At 53.6% G+C, this 23267-nt stretch overlaps 3 protein-coding genes across 4 annotated transcripts in view; 2 read left to right on the forward strand and 1 right to left on the reverse strand.

Moving 5' to 3' along the window:
* Positions 1–518: 518 nt before the first annotated feature.
* Birc5 (baculoviral IAP repeat containing 5) lies at positions 519–7217 on the forward strand. Its single transcript, XM_021213642.1, has 4 exons — positions 519–736; positions 1026–1135; positions 4283–4400; positions 6705–7217. The coding sequence occupies exons 1-4, from the start codon at positions 626–628 to the stop codon at positions 6792–6794; spliced, it is 429 nt and encodes a 142-aa protein (XP_021069301.1). The 5' UTR covers positions 519–625; the 3' UTR covers positions 6795–7217.
* A 3597-nt stretch (positions 7218–10814) lies between these two features.
* Positions 10815–16033, forward strand: Tmem235 (transmembrane protein 235). Its single transcript, XM_021214099.1, has 4 exons — positions 10815–10989; positions 12338–12418; positions 12981–13118; positions 14636–16033. Exons 1-4 carry the CDS (start codon positions 10815–10817, stop codon positions 14875–14877), a joined length of 636 nt encoding a protein of 211 aa, XP_021069758.1. The 3' UTR covers positions 14878–16033.
* A 2388-nt stretch (positions 16034–18421) lies between these two features.
* The window catches only part of LOC110332726 (probable low-specificity L-threonine aldolase 2), a 5466-nt gene continuing 620 nt past the window's right edge, over positions 18422–23267 (reverse strand). The window contains exons 2-7 of one of the 2 annotated variants that reach the window (XM_021214064.2): positions 21753–21836; positions 21157–21245; positions 20577–20762; positions 20008–20145; positions 19695–19887; positions 18422–19191 (exon numbers count right to left, since the gene is read on the reverse strand). In XM_021214064.2, coding sequence (XP_021069723.1) covers positions 18908–19191; positions 19695–19887; positions 20008–20145; positions 20577–20762; positions 21157–21245; positions 21753–21836 — 974 coding nt within the window. In that variant the 3' untranslated portion in view covers positions 18422–18907. Of the gene's footprint in view, positions 19192–19694; positions 19888–20007; positions 20146–20576; positions 20763–21156; positions 21246–21752; positions 22448–23267 lie in introns of those variants that run through there. The other variant, XM_029546297.1, reaches the window with a different exon arrangement.

The following is a 23267-nucleotide window of genomic DNA, read 5'->3' on the forward strand; positions in this document are numbered from 1 at the left end:
CCTGGAACTCACTCTGTAGACCAGGCTGGCCTCGAACTCAGAAATCCGCCTGCCTCTGCCTCCCGAGTGCTGGGATTAAAGGCGTGTGCCACCATGCCCGGCTGTCTCCCGCCTTCCTAAGGGCGCCCCTTCCACCAGCCTGTGGGTGGGTTCGAGGCACGTCCATTCCGTTATCTAGCTGGCCAGATCCTGCAAACCTTGAAGCAGGAAGAACCCGCCGAGGACGTGGGACTTGCAGCGGACTTGCTTTACAGAGGCGCCCCAGGCCCGTCCACCACCCTCGGCCACTCCCCGCGTCCTCCGGGGGAACCGCTGAGGAGCGGCGGCAGATTCGAGACAGAACAGAAGGGAACCGCAGCAGAAGGCTCGACTCCGAGCACACAGCGCCCGCCACGCCCACAAGGCCAGGCGCAGACGCGCACGGGGCGGGACTTTCCCGGCTCGCCTCGCGCCGTCCACTCCGAGGGCGTGGCCTGCAGGGCGCCGCGGCCCTCGCCGGCTCCCAGAAGGCTGCGGGCGAGGGCGTGGGGGCGGGGCGCTCCCGGCAGGCTCTGCGGCGCGCCTCCGCCCGCGCGGTTTGAATCCTGCGTCGAGTCGTCTTGGCGGAGGCTGCGACGTCGCGATCATGGGGGCTCCGGCGCTGCCCCCGACCTGGCAGCTGTACCTCAAGAGCCACCGCATCGCCACCTTCAAGAACTGGCCCTTCCTGGAGGACTGCGCCTGCACCCCAGAGCGGGTGAGTCGGCCCCTCGGCGTCCCAGCTTCAAGCGACTCCACCCTGGGCCCCACGGTGCCTTAGTTGCGGGACCCGGGATCAGAACCCGCCACCCCGACCCTCGCTTCGCACTGTTAGCCAAGCTGCTTTGCTCTGCTCTGTCCTCCACGAGGCCACCCCGCTCTCCCCACTGTTAGCTCCCGTAGACCGGGCCTCTTCCCACTGTCCTCAGCTCTCGGCCCGGAACGATCTCTGGGAAGAATGGGATACGGTCAGACTGTTGATCCCGCTCACGAGCTGTCATTTTCAGATGGCGGAGGCTGGCTTCATCCACTGCCCTACCGAGAACGAGCCTGACTTGGCCCAGTGTTTTTTCTGCTTTAAGGAATTGGAAGGCTGGGAACCCGATGACAACCCTATGTAAGTCCCACAGGCTACTCTCGGTGCGTTTCCTGGTGCCTCCCTTCCATTGGGAGCCATTTGGGTTGAAGTGGAGTTGGGACAAACCATTTGTATTTAGTAGAAGCGCATGCTTCTTGCTCAAGTGATATACAGCTCAGACGAGTCTTGAACTGCCTGTTTCCTGAGTGTTGCCAACATGCATGGTTTTGCCTGAGGTTTTTTTGTTGTGTTTTGTTTTTATTTTGAAACAGGGTTTCTCTGTGTAGCCCTGGCTGTCCTGGAACTCCCTCTGTAGACCAGGCTGGCCTCGAACTCAGAAATCCGCCTGTCTCTGCCTCCCAAGTGCTGGGATTAAAGGCGTGCGCCACCACCGCCCGGCCAGATTTTTAAATATATGTTATTGTTACTTTATTTATGTCTCTATTTTGTGTATGTTTGGATGTGGGTGTCATGGTGGATGTTGGTGTCAAGACAGCTTGGGAGGGGTAACTTCTCTCCTATTGTGTTGGTCCCTGGAATTGAACTCAAGTGAGCAGGTTTGGCAGCAAGCATCCTCACCGCGTGGGCCATCTCAGTGGCCCCCGGAAAAGGCACTGAGGTTCATATCTTACCAAAAGCAGACCTGGCTCCAGGTTCTCCCAGCATCCCTCAGTCTGTCCCTGGCGTACCCTGTCCCCAACCCTGAACTTTCCAGCCCAGGAGCTGGGCAGCCCTTCCCCCCAGAGGCTCCTCCCTGTATAATCCAGGCATTTTGGTCTTCTCTCTCTACATGTGCTCTTTCACCCCTCCCCAGTCTCCCTTCCCATGGCGACTCCCCTGGCCTCAGTCCTTGGGGCCAGTGAATTCACCTGGGAGCAGCTTCCCAATAAACCTGCATTTAATCTAATCTAATCTGGCTTGAATTGGTTCATTTCACCAGCAGAGAAATAATTTATAATCCCTGACTATGATTCTTTAAAAACAGCTCTGTTGAAATATAATCCACCTACTTCAAAAATCAATTTATAAGGTCTTTAAAAACATCTTAAAAGAAAAAAAAAAAAAGCAAGATCTAGGGCTGGAGAGATGGCTCAGAGGTTAAGAACACTTGTTGCTTTTACAAAAGACCCAGGTTTGATTGCCAACACCCACCTGGTGGCTCACAACCAAGTACAACTCCAGTCTCAGGGGATCTGATGCCCCCTTCTTGCTTCTGCAGACACTAAGTACACATGGAACACATATACACAGAACACTTATACACGCAAAGTAAAATTTAAAAAGGAAAAAAAGACTTACTGTTGTCTGTTTTTAGAGCTTACAAGCTCTGTTCTCACTGCAGTCCTGCACGGAGTGCTGTGACATACCATATGCAGGACTAGTCCTCTCAGAGGCGTGTGTGAGTTGGAGGAGTCCCTGGGTAGACCTGTGCTATTCCTGTAAAGTAGAATGATTTCTAGCAGGTCTTTGGGGAAATTCAAACAATCTTTGTGTGTGTGTGTGTGTGTGTGTGTGTGTGTGCACATCTACATGTATGTACAATATACATATGTGATGTGTGGAGGTTGAGGGACAATTTATAGACTTTAGATCTGTCTGTCTGTCTGTCTTTCTAGTATATGGGTCCTAGGATGAAACTCAAGCTGTCAAGCTTAGTGAATTTTATTTAAAAATTTTTATGGATGGGTATGTCTTAGGATCTTTTTTATTTGTTTTCTCGTTTTGTTTTGGTTTTTTTGTTTTGATTTTTCGAGACAGGGCTTCTCTGTGTAGCCCTGGCTGTCCTGGAACTCACTCTGTAGACCAGGCTGGCCCCGAACTCAGAAATCCGCCTGCCTCTGCCTCCCGAGTGCTGGGATTAAAGGTGTGCGCCACCACCGCCCAGCTTATTTGGTTTTTTTACTGGTTTGTATTTGTGGGGCTTTTTTGGTTGGTTGGTTGGTTGGTTGGTTGGTTGGTTTGGTTTTTGAGACAGGGTTTGTTTTTGTTTTTGTTTTTGTTTTTCTGTGTAGCTCTAGCTATCCTGGAACTCTGTAGACCAGACTGACTTGAACTCTGCCTCCTGAGTGTTGGGATTAAGGGCAGGCACCACTACTGCCTGGTCTTAGGGTTTCTGTTGTGAAGAGACACCAAGGCCACAGCATTATAAAGGGAAGCATCTAACTGAGGCTGGCTTACAGTCCAGAGGTTTAGTCCATTATCATCATGGTGGGAAGCATGGCAGACATGGTGCTGGAGAGGTAGCTGAGGGTTCTACATCCATATCAGCAGGCAGCAGGAAGAGAGAGTGACACTGGGCCTGGCTTGAGCTTCTGAAACATCAAAGCCTGTCCCCAGTGACACACTTCATCCAACAAGGCCACATCTCTTTTTTTTGTTGTTGTTGTTTGTTTTTTGAGACAGGGTTTCTCTGTGTAGCCCTGGCTGTCCTGGAACTCTGTATACCAGGCCGGTCTCGAACTCAGAAATCCACCTGCCTCTGCCTCCCGAGTGCTGGGAGGCCACATCTCTTAATATTGCCACTCTCTATTAGCCTATGGGGCCATTTTCATTAAAACCACCACAGGGTCAGGTGGTGTCTCTGGTGGAGCACGCCTTTAGTCCCAACACTGAGGAGGCAGAGGCAGGTGGATCTCTGAGTTGGAGACCAGCCTGGTCTACAAAGCAAAGTTCCAGGACAGCCAGGGCTACACAGAGAAACTCTGTTTTGAAAAACAAAACAAAAATCATGTAGCCTTTCTACTGATTACTAGAGAATCCAGAAAAATATTCTAACCATAAGAATGGGGAAGACGGGGCTGGAGAGATGGCTCAGCAGTTAAGAACATTGACTGTTCTTCTGATAGGTCCAGAGTTCAAATCCCAGCAACCACATGGTGGCTCACAACCATCTGTCATGGGGTCTGGTGCCCTCTTCTGGTGTGTCTGAATAGAGCAATGGTGGTGTACTCATATGCATAAAATAAATAAACCTTAAAAGAAAAAATTATTTAAAAAAAAAAAAGAATGTGGAAGACATAACAGAGAGAACATAGGCTGTGTGGGACGTTCCTAGGACATGTTTGGGCCTCAGACCTTGTCCTTGACACAGAGCGGGGTGCACCAAGAGACAGCCGTGCAGACGGGAGCTGGGCTGTGGTTGTGAGTGGCCGTGCAATTTGACATGTAGGTCTTGATTTGTTTTAGAGAGGAGCATAGAAAGCACTCGCCTGGCTGTGCCTTCCTCACTGTCAAGAAGCAGATGGAAGAACTGACCGTCAGAGAATTTCTGAAACTGGACAAACAGAGAGCCAAGAACAAAATTGTATGTATGACTGAAAATAAGGACTGGGCAAATTCTGTCCCCAGAAGCCCTGGGGAGCTGCCTCAGGAAGGGTGCGTCAAAGGTGGTTCCTGAGTGGGGTCACCTTCCCACCTGAGTGGCAAGCATTGTCAGAAGCCCCTGTCACAGGCTGAGCCCCCAGTCGTGGCAGTGGTATAGGTTAGAGGCTTGGGAACATGGCATAGAATATTGACTGAAGGGGACACCGAGCAGACAGGTCAGCTGAACTTTACCTCCTGTCACGTGAAGTTAATTGGGAAGCAGGAGGCACAGGTGAGTCCACAGGGAGGTGGCTCCCATGCAGCCAGGCATGAAGAGTCAGGGTGGCCAGAGTCCAGAGCTCAAGAGTAAACCTGGGTCCATTTTGACTGAGAACACCCCAGGTTTTGCATTGGTTATTCGCTGCAATTATCTGTTTATCTGAAGTTCAAATCTAAGCAAGCAGCCTATATTCTCATCTGTTACCCTCGAACTGTTTTAGGGGGAGGGGTCCGGGAGGGAGTTACTGGCAAACACTGTCCCTCATGCTGGAAGGATGACCCACAGCTGACCCTGGCTCAGGTAGAGGTTACCACCTGCTGTCTTGGTTGCCGTGGTTTCTCTTCAGCTGTAAATTACGTTCCTTAGTGGAGGGAGGGCTTTGTGAAATAACTGACTGATACTCAACATAAAGAATGATGGTTTGCTTGCTGTCAGGAGGAGGGAGAACTGAAGATGGTGTTTGGTTCGCATGCTCAGACACTCTGGGGATGGTCCGGTGAGGTGGGTCCTGCTGCTGGAAGCCCCTGTTACATAGTATTCTTTTTTGCTGATTTTTTTTTTTTTTTGAAGCAGAGTTGGGGTTCAATAAACATTTAATACAAGCTTAGGCACAGAGTCAAATAACCATCTCTCCAGACTCAGGCCCCTCTCCCAGATTTTCTTTTTTTTTTTTTTAAGACATGATTTCTCTGTACAGCTCTGGCTGCCCAGGAATTCACTCTGTAGCCCAGCCTGGCCTCAAACTCAGGGACTCCCCTACCTCTGCCTCCTGAGTGCTGGGATTAAAGGCGTGCCCCCCACCACCAGGCATCCCTTCCCGTTTTTAAGGTTGTAGCTCTGGCTCTGTGGAGTTCCTACCATGAGGAGCACAGCCATTTTTTCAGGGTCTTTTTTTTTTTCTTGCCAATTTATTAATTTTAAATTAAGTTCTCTGATCTGTGAAAGTAACTTTTATTCTTCTGTAATAATTGTCTCACAGGCTCACGGCCCCTGTCTGCTAACCTAGCCCTAGTCTGGGAAGCTTCTAGCCTCCATACAATCTAATCTAGGCCTCGAATGTTTTCAGCCTCTGAGACGTACTGCTGAATAAACTCACTCTTTCTAGTCTTTCTGAACTCGACTGGCTCAACTCAGCTGTTCTGACACAAACTCTTCTCCAAGCTGACTGATTCCACCTGGCTTCTCTCTGTCTTTTCTCCTGAATTGCTCTGTTTGGCCTCATACTGCCTTTGGCAATCTGTTCTAATCCGGCTTCTTCTCATTCTCTGGCTTGTTCTGTCCTCACCGGTCTTTCATTTGTTCTCTTCAGCCTGTCTCTACAGCTGTACCAGTAAACCTGCCTCCTCTCTTCTCTCTGCACTGCTCCTTACATAGCTTTCCCTTCCTCTCCCTTCTCATGAGAGTTGGACACGTCCTAGTGTGTCAATCTTTCTCTGATTCGTTACTTTGTCTGCCACTCAATTAGACATCACTGTCAAACATGGGTGCTTCCCTCTACAAAACTAACTTTACCTTCATTGTTTGGGATTAAAGATGAGTGCTAAGGGCTGAGCCACACCACAACTAGAAACAGGGTTTTCTAATAAACAACACAGTCTCGGGGTTCACAATGTGCACTAACCCCAGCTCGGTGCCACAGGGTATACAGTCCTTGGGTACAATCCCAAATAATTTGGCTGGCTGAAGGAGGACTAAAAGTTAAAAGCTATCCTGGGCTACATGAAACCTGTTTATATATGTGTGTGTATGTGTATATATATATATATATATATATATATGAACATATATATATATATATATATATACATATATATATATGAAGGAAAGTTGCAGTTTATAGCTCAGCAGTAAGTATTTGCTTATTATGGTTGAGGCCCTAGGTTCAATTCCCAGCAATACAAAAATAGTAGCTTTCTTTTAATAATTTGTTATCTTGCCACAATGGTGATAAAATTAGCATCTCACCCTTGCCAGGCAAGCCCCACCCTCTGGGCCACACCCCATCATGTCTGTTCTTCATTCCAGGCAAAGGAGACCAACAACAAGCAAAAAGAGTTTGAAGAAACTGCAAAGACTGCCCGTCAGTCAATTGAGCAGCTGGCTGCCTTGCGCTGAGCCTTTACTGGGATAACCTGGACCTGAGTGACACGCCACATCTAAGCCACCAGGGCACCTGTCCCAGCTTTCCCAGCCTGGGCCTCCTAGCAGGATCTTAGAGGAGACCGTGGTATTTTGAAACTGGATATCAAATATTTTTGGTTTTGCTTAAAAGTGGCTCAGCCTGCCTGGCTACCTCTCCTTGGTTTTGTGGCTTTGCTCTATTGTGACATTGACTTAAGCAATGAGGAAGTGATGAGGGGACAGTGCTCTCTGACAGGACCTGCGGGGGTCGGGATGCCTGTGCAAGGCCTTTCTGGTTGTGATGTTTCCATACATGGCTGCTGATGTGGCCCATGGGTAAGTGTGGTTATATGTATTTGTCCTGATGAGTCTTCCTACCATGGGGTAACAGAATAAAATCACTTGAAAAGGTGGACTTTAAGCTCTGTCTGTCGTGGGGAAATGGTTTGTTTGGATTTTTAAGACGACCTGCTGAGGCTTCCAGCAGGGCTGACTGACTTGCCTGCAGCTTAACTCTGGAAGAACACTGGCAAACCAAACAGACCTCTCACATCTGCAGCAAGCAGATGGATTCAGGCCCCTGCACTTCCCCAGTGCAGGATTCAGGCCCCTGCACTTCCCCAGTGGCGGTGGTGTGTGCACCTGTGCCCACTTGGATGTCTCCTGAGTGGCCACTTCAGGAGCTGTTCTGGATATCTGGGGCCTGGCTTTCTCCAGAACCACCTCACACATTCTCCCTGAGGACTTAGGATAGCTCTGTGCAACAATAACTCCAGCAAAATAAGAGAACCACTGTACAACATTAGGAACTGGACCATTCCCACCTTACCTTACCACAGAAATCAGAGAAGCAGCGGAGGGGTTAGAGGAGAGCAGAGGTAAGCAACACCCGTGTGAGTGGCAAGAACCTATGTCTAAACAGCTGGCCGAGGCCACAGGCGGGCACCACCACAGCCTGTGAGGGGGCCCTGAGGACCTTCCTGTCTCATAGGAGCAAACATCACCCTGAGTAAGGTCAGGAACCCACTGGCTCTGTCTATGGGACTTGCCAGGTTTCAACAGGGAAGGACCAGTCTTGCTTGGCCTGCTCTCCCACAGTGGGACATTGTTGAGTGAGCGCATTCTGTGCCCTGAACCCTGCCTCCTGCAGTCAGCTTGCAGAGTTTCTACTTGCTTTCTGACCATCAAGGAGGCAAAAAGCCAGCTAGTGTACTGGAGCACCCTGGGTGGCAACAGAAGAGGCAGCAATTGGACATCCTGTCATTGAGTTCCTGTCAGAAGCTGCCAGCTGGACTGACAAGGGTGGGTGCACAGAGAGAGGTGTGCCTTCTGGTCACTGCAAATGTAGTCTGGTGTGCATGTGGGAGGGGAGGACATGGCAATGGGACACCTTCCCACAGCAAAGCCCTAGCTGGTGGCAGGGGTGGCCAGCTCTGCTAGTGGAGCTTCACAGATTTGTGGGTTCCACTTGGTTTGATACTACCTGCCAGTCCAGTTACTGCCATGGTGACATCTCTTAGTGGCTATCCAGTGCTTCCTCAGCATGTGTGAACAGAGCCTTGTTTCATCCAAGTAAGATGAGAAGCTCTGTGTTTCTAGCCTGTGCCCTCCAACTCTGGAGAACCTTTTAGTTTTTTTTTTTTTTTTAGGTCTTGCATCGGCTGGACTTGGCCAGCCTCATCCTGCATGCTGGGTGGATGAATGGGCCCGCTGGACAGTCATTTGTGTGAGGTCCATCTTCTGATCTTATGTGGGAGGATGCTCACCATTCTCGGTAACGTTAGCTGGCAGATAGCTGATGGCTAGCTGCTGAAGGATAATTTAGCTCACAGTTGCAGCTGCTTCCCCAGACTCAGGCTGGAGGCAACAGCCAGAGTTAGCCTGGGGCAGGACACATGGCTGGCACTAGAAACAGAATCTGTCCAGCAAATATGACCTAGTTAGTTAAAGACAGAGGCTTGGGTGCAGACGTGTCTCTGTCACTCATGCTTGGACCATCTTCCTCCAGGAGCCCGCCTCTGTCTTCGGCGTCTGTGATGATGGGTTATGCTGTCTTTGAAGAGTCCCTGCAGCAGACCAGCCAGCACACAGCTTGCCTAGTACAGCTTACACACCGATGAGACAACATGTAATGAATATGGGGTAGTTCTAAAGTAGCACCTCTTCAGACTGGGTACCATGTCTTTTGGGGCCGTTCCAGGAAGAACACTGGCTGAATTCATTAGGGCAACCCCTCAGGGACCAGCACCCAGCACCCAGCACCCGCTGCCTAGAGGACAATGTCATCGGTGGCTTGGCTGCACAGAACCCAGGGTTGAAAGTGAAGTAGGAAAGGACTGCTCAGCAGGCTATGGTCCAGCCCTTCAGCCCCCCCCCACACACTCACCCCTAACTCTGGGGTAGCAGTGGCCTCGGGCATGGCTGCCACCTACTTTGATAGTCACACTAGAGCTGCCTGAGGTGCAGCAAGAGCAGGAACCTTTGCAAACTTGCTCAAGGACAGGGGGTTCAGTGACAGGAATGGGGCCAGACCAACCTGTCAATTTAGATTTCTATGCAAGGAGCCTTTGACCGAAAGCAAGACTGATTGTTGTCACGTTGACTGTGGGGTGACTGCTAGGTGACCTCAAGTCTACATTATTCCTCAGCCATAATCAGAGTTTGAGGTGGGGGGTCTCCCTTCTCCCTTTCCTCCTGCCTCGGAAGGGCTGCAGCTCTGAGCACAAGATCATGGGGCTACCACCTGCTTCCAGAGCAGGGGTGTCTGTGGGACAATGCCAGCCAGAGAGGTTGTCGCAGAGCAGATGTGGCTGGGGATGGCTTGGTGTGCATGTGAAGGAAGCAGCTTGCAGCGTACTGGAAGAATACTGTGCATCAATTCTTGTTCAATGGCTGAATTCCACTTGAAATATCGTTTTAATAACTTTGCTAAAATTGCTTTTATCTCGGAACCCTATTCCTCAAGCCAAGAGCTTAGCAGAGAGAAACATATTACAGAGAGACCCAAATAATCCAAGAAAGGGCGTGGTTGACTTTCGTGTCAAAGCTCTGGTGTCCTAGAAAAACCACATCTGGCCCTCCTCTTTGGGCTCTGTCCTCCCCAGGGGCCATGATTCAGAGGTCCTCCCATTCTCCAAAATGTAAGCCAGCTCACCCTGCTTCCGCTGCCCGATTCCTCCTGGGAGAGGCCTCTTCCTGATCCTTTGCCTCTCCTGCCATTAGCATCTGACTCCTGTCCTTGGGGGCAGGGGTCTGTATGTGTCAGAAAGTGAGTTAGAAAAAGAAAAGCAATGCTTTTTTCTCCCTGCTGCAGGAAGCTTATCCCACTGGTCCTCAGGACTAATGGAAACCAGGACCCCATGGCTGAGATGTGTCACACCCCGTCTTCCCTAAGTGTGCCCAGCTGGGTCTGTCTACTTCCCACTCCACAAACCTCCATTCTAGGAGTCATCGGTGCAGTGGTCCAGCTGCCGACTGCTCTTGCGCATCCTTGGGGGTGGGGCCACCTTAGACTCACCTCTGATCCTCTTTCCACACAGCACTGTGTCTAGTTTGTGACATCATTGGGATTTGAGCCCAAATTTACTGTCTCCAGCTCTGCTACGACCTGAGATCTCCCCCCACCCCCCACCCCCGCCTCTTTTCCCTTATTGCCTGGCCAGCACAGAAAAGTGATCCATTTTCCAGAAAACTTGACCGCTCCCGTGGTGGCAGAAATGCAGTGGTTGCAGAAACACCTAGGACAGTGTCTCTCCCACGCCCCTGCCCTCCACCTACCTCTGCTTCCAGCCAGCCTGCTCCTCAACACCCCTCCCATACCCTCTCCTGCTGATGCTCCCGCCCCTCCCACCGCCTAAACCTTCACTAGCCTGCTTCATTTCTATCACGAAGCCCGACTGTCCCCAGCCCACAGTTCTTGTCTTCACCTTCCTGCCACCCCGTGCAGCCAGTCCCTAGCTCCTCTTCCCACTCCGCCCTGCTTCCCGTGCGCTGCTCAGTCCGGCTCTAACTCACATGGCCCTGCTAGCCGTGTTGCTCCTGAGCGCAGCCCTGGGCGCCTTACTCAGCTTCGCGCTGCTGGCAGCGGCCGTCGCCAGCGACTACTGGTACATCCTGGAGGTGGCGGACGCTGGCGGCCCCGGTGGCGCGCAGCTCTTCTCGCATTCCGGGCTCTGGCGCACCTGTGAAGGTGAGCTACTCACAGAGACTCCTTGGTCCCACGCTCCTCCCACCTCCTTTATTCCCTTCCCCCTCCCCCCTCCCTATCAGTTCCATTCCGTCCGTCAAGGTCTCCCCTCAAATTGCTGGGATGTGGAGGAATGTGAGAAAGAAGGTCCCTGCTCAGGGACGGGCTGCTGCCATCGTGGCCATGCTGGGAAGCAGAGGGGAGCTGACACCATGCTTCCTTACATTTTGAAGAGCTCTTTAAGGCCTGGCTGGGAAGAGCTGGGGTGCCATTGAGAGATGACAACTCCTTGCTTCTGAGTAACTTGATTGTACCTCCTCAGCCTTTCTAGGTCTAGATGCCCCCATGGAGGTCAGAGGACGAAGAGCACCCGTGGCTGGGTCCCAGCTGCCGGGGGCTCAGTCACAGCTTGCTGCTCTTCCACAGGGCTGTCGCCCAGGGACCCCGGAAGTCCTGACTCCTTCCTAGAGGAGGGGCCCTGGAGCTGAGGAGGGGCAGGAAGCATAGGTGCGGATGTCTAGGGCCCCATAGAAGACCACAGTTCTTCAACCAAGTGACCAGGGGCTGGTGTCTCCTATGTCAGGCTCCCCACTGCCCCTCAAGGTCTCCTTCTCACCAACCTCAGCCTGATGCTGCCCTTGCCAAAGGGTGTCAAGAACATGATGGTGACGGTGTGTGAACACATGGTACTGTGTGTGTGAGGAAATGTAAGTTGTGTGACTATGAGAGGCAAAAATAAATATGATTGTGTGAATGTGTGTATGAGTGTGTGTGTGTGTGTGTGTGTGTGTGTGTTTGTGACTGTGCGCACGTGCGCACACAGCTGTGAGCAAATTTGTATGTGTAAGCATGTATGTGATGGTTTGCTTCCTCTGTGTGCTTGGGAGGAATGATTGAACTGTTCATTTACCTGGCAAAACCTCTTTATCTGTGTGTCCTCGGCATAAGTGTACATGTAGATGTGTGTGTGTGTGTGTGTTCAGGATGCAGGCATGTGTGGGTACTTGTCTGTGTAGGTGCTTACCTGTGTGTGCTCAGCATGCAGGCATGTGTATGTAGGTGCTTATGAGTGTGTGGTCATGTGTAAGGACCAGAGAGCCCATATAGCATAAGTCAGGAGTGCCTCAGAATGTGGCATCTCCTCTTTTGGTGACCCAATCTGGGCATTTCTGAATATTTGAAAATTTACACTCACTTCCCTGTAGGTATGACCTTCTGTGACCCTTAACCAAATAAGGGGTCTAGTCTCTAGTCCCATTTGGAGCCATAGCCCTGAGTTTCAAGAGTTAAACTGGATCCCCAGGCTATGGTGCCCATGATGCCCAGCCCCTACCTACTCCTTGGCTTTCAGGGCAGAACGGCTGCGTGCCCCTGATTGATCCGTTTGCCAGTGCCGGCCTGGAAGCTTCTCCCTCCATACAGCACCTGCTCTGTGAGTCCTGGGGCAGTGCCATCTATCTCTTCAGGCAGGTCTGGGACCCAAGCACCTCACCTCAGCCCACAAACTGCTTCTTAGAGTCCGGCCCAGAGGGTGTCTCCATCATAGTCCTCTTACCACAGATGCTGGAAGCCCAGCCCGCTCTGCCCTTCCCATACCTTGGGTCCTTCTCGGTGGAGCCAGCCTCTGCTTTTGAGGATGTGGGCCACCTCCCAGTATGACTGGGTCTCCTGGGGCCCTCCAAGTCCCCTTCTGGACTGGCTAGTTTTCAGTTGGATGATCATCGACGCCTTACTCTCCTTGAGAGGCCTGAGGGTGGAGAGCGGAAGGCAGTGGCAATCCTTTCTCATCCTGGCTTCAGGAAGCCTGGACTAGAAAGGGGTGGCCACCGGGAGGGTCTAGTAGCCCCTAAGGAGATAGTATCTGCTTGAACCTCTGCTCCGGTGACCAGAGCAGGTGAAGGCATGACTATCTTTGGCTCCTCCTTGGAGGCAGGCCCCTTTCCCTGCCCCCCCTATCCCCCTCTGTCTGCCCCTGAAACCCCCTCTTCCCACAGCCCTGCATCGCACAGTCATGGTAGTCTTGCCTCTGAGCCTTGTCCTCATCGTGTGCGGTTGGGTCGGCGGCTTGCTCAGCTCCCTGTCCCAGAGTGTCCCTCTGCTGCTGGCCACTGGCTGCTACTTCTTGCTAGGGGGTGAGTTGGAGGGAGGGTCGGTCATCCTGGGAGTGGGGCCCTCACTCACTTAGTCCCCATCCTGGTCGGTATTCCCCTCTGAGCATTGGAGAGCTCACTTCCCCTTCCCCAAGGCTGGCCCAGTGAGGGCTCCTGTCTGGGGCCTGGATACACAGGAACACCAGGGCCCAGCTTCTTGGCCTGGGAGACTAGCTCTGTGGGCAGATATTTGTTACAAGAAGACGGCTGTGGGTCTCTATCCAGCTTCTCCTCCTGGGCAAGCAGAGCCATAATGTCCCTTACCTCCCCAGTCCCGGGCTATAACTAGCCATGGCACCAGGCCGAGCTCCCTTTAGGGCCACTTTAGCAGGCTAGAGACCCAAGGCTTCCAGAGCCAGAAGGATACTGGTGCTCGGTCCCCTTGAGCACCTGGTACTATCCCAGCCACCTAGGCTGGCTGTCATTAAAGGTGGGCAGGTGGCCGCCCAGAGGTCAGTCCTCAGCAGCCTTTATCACTGGGGCTGGGTTTGTGCTGGCCTATAGGCTCAGGCCTGTTGTACTCTCCTGGCTGTGACCACAGTGATGAGATTTCCCAGGGCTGCACCCCTTCCCAGACAAGCCTACGTCCCTGCAGGGGACACCGGGCTCTTCAGGAGACCTTTGTTAGGAGTGGGATGAGTCTGAGATGGGGAACCACAGCTAAGAACTAACGAGACAGACATTCAGACCCAGGTCTCTAGAGAAGGAAACTGGGGTGATCAAAATATCTGCCATGGCCTTGACCCAGGAGACTCTGAATGCAAAATCCAATTAAGAAGCCACAGGAAGCCGCCACAGGGAGCCACTGACAGCCGCAATGGTTTAGGATTATAACTGTGAGAAACTTCGTGGCCCCATGGAGCCTCTGCATTTTTTTTTCTTTGCATGAAGACACCACCCCAGGTAGAGAGTCCGAAGGTAGCTTCTGGGCGAGGCTGAGCCCGCCTTCCCGGGCAGAGGGCACTTTGCCCTCAGAGGGAAGGGAGGTGAGAGACCTGGGTGCCCTGAGTCAAGATGTCAGGAGGAGAGGCTGCCGGGACCAGCAGGGGGGAGTGCGGCGGGGGGGGGGGCTTGAGGGGGATGTACCGTGAGAGGCAGAGATTGGGGAAGCTGAGCACTGCAGGTTTGACCTCACCCCTACCGCTCCCCACAATGCATGAGATTCTGCTTCACACCCTTTCCCAGATTCAACCCTTGGCTTTAGCTGCAGGCCTTTAGAAATCCACCCCCTCTCACCCTAAGGAGGCCAGACAGTGTGGGCTGCAGAGCTGGGCCTTTTTCAGACATAACTGAGCCCAGGGGCCGTTTACAAGGGGCTTTGCCGGGTGAGAACTCAGGGAGGCCTGTATTGGAGCCCCCAACACTCCATCCTTTAAAACAGAGTTCACTACCCTTAGTGCCTGTCCTGAGGCAAAGGTGGCCTCTGGGAGGGGAGAGGAAACTTAACGGTCTGTGGGCGACATGCTGAGCAGCCTTGCCGCCCTTCGCTCCCTCCCCAGGTGCCCTGACCCTGGCAGGGCTCAGCATCTACATCAGCTACTCACACCTGGCATTCGTGGAGGCGGCCCGCGTGTATGGCGTGAAGCACGTGCAGAGCGTGCGCATCAGCTTCGGCTGGTCACTAGCCCTGGCCTGGGCCTCCTGCGCCTCGGAGGTGCTCAGCGGTGCCCTCCTGCTCGCAGCTGCCCGGCTCCTCAGCCTGAGCCAGCGCCCAGGAATGCCCCACTCTGTGATCCTTTGAGTCCCAGTGTGACAGGGTGCTGGGGAGAAGGAAGCCCTGGACGCCCTCGACATTTGCCGGAATCCTGGCTGGGAAGGGGCCCTGGGGGTGATGGGGGGGGAAGAGAGTGGGGGGAGTGCTCTATTCTACTCCATTTGGACATGAGAAGGGCAGGTGGGTAGCCGGTGCCTCGAGTCATGAGCTCTTGATGGGGTGCCTCAGGGTTCTGTGTGTCCCCAAGGTGCTCTTGCTCTGGGGGATGTAGCCCCCTCCAACCTAGGGAGCTGAGACAGTCCTCCTCTGTGCTATGTGCCTGCTCCCCTTCCTCTCCATCCCCCACAGACTAGGTAATAGTTACCACTCACCCAATGCCACAGAGTGGGAGACTGAGGCCAGAAGGCCCAAGAACGGATGGCAGGGCTGGGTGTCGCTGCTCTTCGGCAGGACCCCTGGGTTCAGTTTTGTTCCCTTTCCCAAGGGGAGGTTGGTGGGGAGGAAGCTCGAGGCTGGGTGGGAGGCACACCTTCCAGCAAGGTGGACCTTTGGGTCTCAGTCCTCGTCCTCAGCAGGTCGCTGCTCACCCTGGCCCGGGACTTTCTCTTTATAGCAGCAACCAGGGGGATGTCTGAGACTGGCCGCATTAATGGTGAGTTGGAGCCATGCCTGGCCAGCCCCCTGGGATGTCCGGATAGAGGAACTCCTCAGAGGGACGCAGAAGCCTGGCCTGCAGGCTCAGCTGCAGATGTGGATGGGTCAGTTCACAGGCCCGGGCCTGCGGCCCTTTCCCTGCCTGGGACAGCACAGATGAGAACTGGATCAGCTCTGGCCACATACGAGGGGACAGACCTGTGTTTATGTATCAGGACAATAGGCAGCTGTAAGTTAGGGGCTGTGCAGTACCCCGAAGCCCCAAACAGCCCTGATTCTGGTGTGGGCTCTTCCTGAGTTTGTGATATGTACTAGGGACAGTAGTGCCTCTCAAGGTTTGGTCCCAGCAGTGTCCCCAAGCCACTTAGATTGCTTCTAAGGGTCTGGGGAGCTTCTGGGGAGCAGGGTTTAGGGGGACCCCCTGAGGACAATGGACTGGAGCTGATGGAGACCCTGCCTTCCAGTTTGTGTTCAGACCTTTGCCATTCCATGTAAGAGCACTTCCAAGTGTCTGAATAAATCAGCTGTGATATATATATTTATCTTACAGTTATTTATTTATTTATTTATTTATTTAGGTGGGGCGGGCACAGGGACAAAGCTTCACTGTGTAGCAAGCCCAAACTTGCTGCCCCCACCTTAATCTCCCTAGTGGAGAGATTTAATCCATACACCACCAGAGCCAGCCTAGAATTCTCCAAACTAGGTAATCATGCTCATTTCTCATGATATTAGAAGGGTGAACACCGCCTAGTGCATGTCTCTGGCCATCGGTGGTATGCCTTGTGTGTATGCGTGTGTGCCCATCACAGATATCCTGTGTGGGCGTGCTTTCTGTCATGTCAGCTACAGGACTTGCCTTCTCCCTGGGTCCAGAGGCTGAGAGGAGCCTTGGCCTCCGCAGGATCTGGGCTGGCTCATGGCGAGCTGGAGGAAAGTTACAGCCTCTCCCTGTCCAGCTTCGTAAACATTTGCCGAGGTGTCTGCCTGCTGGAATCTGGGCTGTGAATTTAGCTCCAGCTCCCCGGAATGTGGGTAGCTTTAGGATTCCAGGCTACACTGGGGAAGACCCACACAGTGGCTGTGAAGACCGCCACAACTATATAAGGGTATGTGTCTTACTGAAGGCAGCTGAGGCCTTCCCTCTGATGGGCCAGTCTCCTTAGCAATGCCCAATGGTTTCATCTTGTTTCACAGTTCACTGGGTAGCTGGGCTCTGAGGCCCCAGTGAAAGGCAGACCAGTGTTGCCCAGGGAGGAGTTAGCGGCTCAGAGCTGATGAGAAGAGACAGCGGGCTCCAGTGGATACATTGAGAGAAGAGACAAGTGGGGAGCTTTCCCACACATATAAAAACAAGCCTCTGTGGCAATCGGGCCTCATAGCAAGAGCCTCACCCTTCTGTACGTGTGGGCCTCAGTTCCCGTAGCCAAACGTGGGTTAGCAAAGAAGCCCCATAGCAGCACAGGGCTCACTTGCCTGCAGATGTTCTGCACAGGGCCCACTGGCTCTGGGCTCACTTGCCTGCAGACGTTCTGCTCTTCCCTTTCCTCTGCCACACCACACGGCTGCCTCTGGTCATTTATCCTCTGATGGCATCAGTGACCCACGAGGATTCAGTGGCTCCTGGATGCAGACTTCATCCCACCCAGCATCTGACACACTAAGTCATATATAATGTGACACTGTGATGGTTTGTATACGCTTAGCCTAGGGAGTGGCACTATTTAGAGGTTGTGGCTTTGCTGGAGTAGGTGTGTCACTGTGGGTGTGGGCTATAAGACCCTTGATCCTAGCTGCCTGGAAGCCAGTATTCTGCCAGCAGCCTTCAGATGAAGATGCAGAACCCTCAGCTCCTCCTGCACCATGCCTGCCTGGATGCTGCCATGTTCCCGCCTTGATAATAATGGACTGAACCTCTGAACCTGCAAGCAAGCCCCAGTTAAATGTTGTCTTTATAAGAGTTGCCTTGGTCGTGGTGTCTGTTCACAGCAGGAAAACCCTAAGACACATAGGAAGAGGCAGACAGTGCCCGCCTAGGGGGAGCCCACCACACTGAGGTTGGGGTGAGAGGAGGCTTGCCCCAAGCAGACAGGTATAAAGCCAAGGGTGCAGACCAGCCACCATGGAGGTTGATGACGACCTCCACATAGCATTCATTACTTAGGAAAGGTCAAACTGAGTTTCAGCTAGCCCTCCAGTTCCTAAGGCTAAAACCTTAGAACTAGAGAGGGGTTCCTGCCTGGGTAAGACTAGCTCGTCTGGGAAAACTTGTTTTTATTGCCTGTCTCCAGAAGGCAGTTTAGGAGAGTAAGAAGACACTGGCTTCATGCTCTACCACCTGAGGCACAGGAGAAAAACTCTGGAGCCCTGTGAGCCTCAAACCCTAGACCACAGACAGATCTGGAGCCTTCTGGGAGTGCAGGGCAGATAGCCCTCTGCAGCAGGCTCCAGCTCTTCCCTGCTTTCAGTAGCTGCAGCCCAGACCATCCGTCACACGAGGTTGCCGCCTGTGCCTGGCACCCCCCAAAGGTCCCTGTGGCGAGTGCTTTACCATTATGCTCTGCTTCCCGTGGACACAGCTACAGGGATCATTAGTCACAGACTGACGCCTTCCAGACTGGGAACCGAAAGACACTTTTTGTCTCGTCAGTTGACGTTTTTGGTAACTGTTACGGTGACTGCGGTGCGCTTCCCTTTCTGCAGATTCAGATCCACATCCATGAGTGTGGTTTTAAGTTTTGCCTGCGTGTGTGTCTGTGTACTTTGTACGTACCTGGTGCCGGTGGAGGCCAGAAGAGGGCATCTGATCCCCTGGAACTGGAGTTACAGATGGTTGTGAGCCACTGTGAGGGTGCTGGAAATCGAACCTGTTGCTCTCTGTCATATATTTAGCCCGGACATAAAAGTAACCAGTACAGTGCCTTCAGTATTTTATTTTACAGTCCATCCCTGACAACTCCATTGTGTCAATCACTAAGGATCTATTTTCTTGAAGACAGGGTCTCCTGTAGCCCAGGCTTGCCTCAAATTCTCTGAGTAGCTGAGAGTAACCTTGAGCTTCTAATCCCCTAGCATGCCAGGATTACAGCTGCGAGCTGACACACCTGCTGGGACTCGAACCTACAGTGCTGGGGTTTGAGCCCAGGGGTTATGCACACTAGGCAACCATGCTACACCTCCCAGCCCCAAGGCCTTTCTCCTCTATCTGCTCCCTTCTCTGGATATTCAGTCACAGCTTTCCCCACTTTATTCCTGGTTATTCCTGACTGCATGAGGCCAAGCCAGGAGCGTCGCCGGAGTGATGTCACCATCCTCCAGAGAGGGCGAGCCTTCACCAGGCTAACGGCTTGAGGCATCTCACTGCCCACTTCAGTCGTAGCACAGAGTCCCCGGTCCCCTGGCCTCAGGGCCTCAACTGTCTCAGCACAAACTCCCACTTCCTCAGTGCCAGTTCCGTGTCCTGAGCAGACACATCTCGGTGCCACACGGCCCGCACAGACTGTTCTGTCCAGGGAAACAGAAGCACGCTCACGGCCCGGCCAGTCTGAGCCACCTCCTCTGCACTCACAGCCTGCAGGCGCTGGCACAGCTCTGAGGGAGGCAGCCCAGCCACTTGCACCAGCACCATGTTGGTTTCCACGGCGGCAGGGTCCGCAGAGCAAATGGGTGATGCCAGGTCTTGGAGTCCTGGAGTCAGACATGGTGGTGAGTACACCCCAACCCCAGGGCCCAACCATGGGCCACCGCCAGATTGACCCCACAGGGAAGGCAGAAGGGCACCCTGATTATTTGGGGGGGTGAATCCTGATGTGGCATTCAGAAACACAAGTTGGATCCTGCTTTTTCTTTCTTTGTCACACTAAATAGATCAGCCATCTACTCTGGGCCTCAGATGTGGGAACATCACAGGACCATTATGAATATTTAGAACATGCACAAAAGACCCAAATTGGAGGCTCTACTCTAGCCTGGTTCCTGACTCTGTTGGTTGCATCCGGTGTGGGTTACCCTCGGAGCAGGGTTGGTGAGGCAAGACGACCCAGGTCCCATCCTAGAGACTTAGTGTCAACTCTCAACACGCTAGACTCTTGCGGTGCAGATCTGCTGGGGACCTGATCCTACTGCCAGGGACATCTAGGCCCAGGTAGGAGGGAGCAGAAGGGAGGGAACGTGGGGGTCCGTCTAGGCACCTTTAGCGAATCTTTGGGCATTCCCGTGGTCCCTTGGCAGCACCTCCTCTGCCTCAGCTAGTCCCACCAGGGCAGCCGCAGCCAGCACTCCAGCCTGGCGCATGCCTCCACCCAGGGCCTTGCGGAGGCGCCAGGCTTCTTCAATGAAGTCCTTAGATCCCCCAACCAGAGCCCCCACTGGTGCGCCTAGGCCCTAAGGAAAGAGAAGAGAGCCTACCTAGTAAAGCCTGCCCCTGAGAGGGGGAGAGGTGAGGGCTTCAGCCTCCCCACCCCAGGCAAGCAGGTTCTGGCAGGCTCGGGAAGGCCAGCCTACCTTAGAGAAACAGAAGGATACAGAGTCACAGTGCTCTACGAGGCGGGCAGGGGGCATGCGCAGAGCCACGGCTGCATTCATCAACCGAGCTCCATCCATGTGGACCCTTGCTCCATGGGTGTGGGCCAGGAGGCGCACCTGGAAGCAAAGGGCAGGTAGTGTTCAGAGGCCAGGAGACCGGGCTTGGGATTTTTTTTTTTTTTTTTTAATTTAAATTAAATCCAGAAGCACTGGATTCCCCAGGAGCGAGAGTTACAAACTGAGACAGGGTCTCTCTGTGTAGCCCTGGCTGTCCTGGAACTCACTCTGTAGACCAGACTGGCCTCAAACTCAGAAATCTACCTGCTTCTGCCTCCCAAGTGCTGGGATTAAAGGCGAGCGCCACCATTGCCCGGCTCAGATTCTCTCTTAGAGCACTGTTGCTAACCACTGAGCAATCTCTCCAGTCCGCCAGAGAGAGGATTTTCCTAAGGAAAGGGACTGTGTCAGGGGACACAGGAAGCTCAGAGTGCACTGGGCTGGCGTTGGGACCCCGCTGTGTGGGAGCCTACCTGGGGGAGGTAGCCTACCTGGCGGAGGTAGTCGATGGGGAGGACCCGGCCTCCTGAGCTGCTGTGCGTGTTCTCCAGGCACACGAGCTCGCAGACTGGATGGTAGGAACTCCCAGAGCCCCGGGTAAGGGCCCTCTCTAGCTCATTCAGGTCCAAGGTGCCGTGGGGCAGGTCCGGGAGCGGGTGGGAATGCACCCCAGCGATCTGCAGGTGGGAGAGGACGCTGGATCAGGTGGGTCCGGTGGCATTTCCGGGTAGGAAGTTTCTCCTGCAGTCGGAGCCACCTCTAGAACCCGGGGTCTTTCTTCTGAGCATGTAGACTCAGCATCGGAACTTGGAAGGCTGCGGGTTCCTTCCTGCTTTTCGGTTCAGTCGCTGCCCTTCGGCGTCTTTCTGGAGTGCTAGTGTTTCATCTGTCCACTAGAGGGCAGTAAGGCACCGCGGCAGATAAGCACATCTGGGCCCAGGCCCTCCCTTCCATCTCCCTTTCTCCCCTCGACTGGTTCCAGTCTGGTACCTGAGAAACAGGGGCCTACTTTGACATCCTAGCTGGCTGGAGAATATCCAAAACCCCAGGGGATTGTTGTCTGGTCCTTACCTGTGCCACCCCGCCCTGCTCATAGACGTGGAGGTGGCATTCCTGCCCAAGGAGGACCTGGGAACCCCGGCGCCGGCAGTGACCCATCACTGAGACAGATGGGAGGAGGGCAGGACTTGGAACTGGGTCCAGAGGATCTCTCTGCCCCTGCTCAGCTTGGCCAGGCTGAGCTAGGGTCCCCAGTGAGCTCAGACTGCCTCTGTCAATTGGGAGTCAAAACACCTCAAAACCCCTCACTGCCACGTGTTGAAAAGACTGGTGTGCTACGCAATTCTAGGCTGGTTTTACAGTGAAGGCTGGACCCTAACAACCTGCACCAGACCCCCCCGTGGACAGCAAGGAAGAGTGCCAGGACTCTGTCTCCCGGAACAGGCAGCCTAGCGAACCAAGAGCAGCCAGAGGACAGAAGCACACTGGGACACAACCCAGGCCAGGGCTGCAAGGAAGGGAGGAAGAGCTGGGGAGGGTCAGAGACTCAGACCTCACTCCTCCCACTGCCAAATGCAGAGTGCTCCACCAGTTGCACCCCAAAAAAATCCAGGTATGTGCCCACCAGTGCCACAGGCCCCAGCTCAGAGGGGCGGATAGACACTCACCAGAGATGAGGTTGGCCATGGTGTTGGTGGGCACAAACAGAGTTTTCTCCACCCCAAGCATTTCTGCAGCCTTTTCCTGCAGTTCTGAGAAGGAAGGGGGAGGGGAGAGAGAGCAAGAATCAACAATTCCTCGGGCCACTGTGCCGTGGCACACAGTTCCGTGTGTTCTTGTTACAGGGTTTGATAGTATAGACCTGTGATTCCAGTACCCTGCTGAAGCAGGAGAATAACTGAGTTGGAGGGCCGCCTGAGCTACACAGCAAAGCCTTCCTTGTCTTAAGCACTTCTCTCCGAAAAGGTACATTTGCTGAACCGATGGCCCTGTGGGCGGGGCTTGGAGCTGTAATCTTGGTAACCACGTGCCACATCCAGAGGCCCCCTCTGTCAGTCCTCCTGGGCCACAGTCCCCGCCCCAGGCCACTGAAACTCCCTTGTGGTTTGAAGCCCCTTTCCCACCCAGACCTCACACCTGTTTTTCTCCCTTTCCCAGAAGCCCCGGCAGGTGAGGCCTGTGGTTTGCCTGCAGACTTCCTCCGCACATCACCACAGAAGAAGAGCCTCTGGGGAGCGGGCAGGGCACAAAGAGTGCCGCTGGTGGGTGAGTGGATGGCCTGGGCAAAGCCCATGGTGCCTCTCCTGTCTGCGACACACTGCTCAGTGCTGAAGTGATCTAGATTCTGTCCCCAGAGGACACACACCCGGGTCTCCCTGAGTGCTGCCGGGACGAGTTCTGCTCGCTCCTCCTCCCAGCCCCTGGTTCACCCTCCTCAGACTCCTGTACCTCCCAGCCTTGATGTGGTGACCTGTTTATGTCAGGTGCCTGCCAAGAGCGGTGTAGCTCAGCATCTTTGAAGTTCCTGGTAACATCTTGTTGTCAAGAGAGTCTAGATCAGCCCCAATTACCCCTGGGCCCACAAACAGGCTTCCGGAGGTCAAATGTGATCTGTGGCTTATCTCTGGATCTCCAGTGCACACACAGCAGTGACTTTAGCAGTGACTACTGACCCCGGGTGGGCTTTGGTTTGCTGTCTCCTTAACGCACTCCCTAGAGCACTCCCTAGATATGAAATTTTGCCCCATGGGAAGGAGCAGCGAGCACTTTCTTTGCTGGACTGATTTTTGTCTTTGTGAAATCAGCCAGTGAATGACGGTGAGTAGTTAGGCCTCATTGCAGTCAGACCTGTCACAAACCCTGGTTCTTCCCTGTTCCTGATGTGGGTCCTTGAGCTCCTCTCTGGCCATCTCGGGGTCTTGCTTTGCCAAGTCTGACAGCACCCATCTGGGCAATTGGGTGACAGGGGACAGAAATTCCCCGGTGGTGCTGTTAAAATGCAGATTCTGGCTCCCAAGTCCAGTGTGGATGGAGCTCAAGGGTTTGCATTACCAGGGATCTCCCTGGGAACGAACAAGAATGCAGAGTGCGCCGGGCGTGGTGGCGCACGCCTTTAATCCCAGCACTCGGGAGGCAGAGGCAGGCGGATTTCTGAGTTCGAGGCCAGCCTGGTCTACAGAGTG

The sequence above is a fragment of the Mus pahari genome, chromosome 14, assembly GCF_900095145.1.
Source record: "Mus pahari chromosome 14, PAHARI_EIJ_v1.1, whole genome shotgun sequence".
Lineage (NCBI taxonomy): Eukaryota > Metazoa > Chordata > Mammalia > Rodentia > Muridae > Mus > Mus pahari.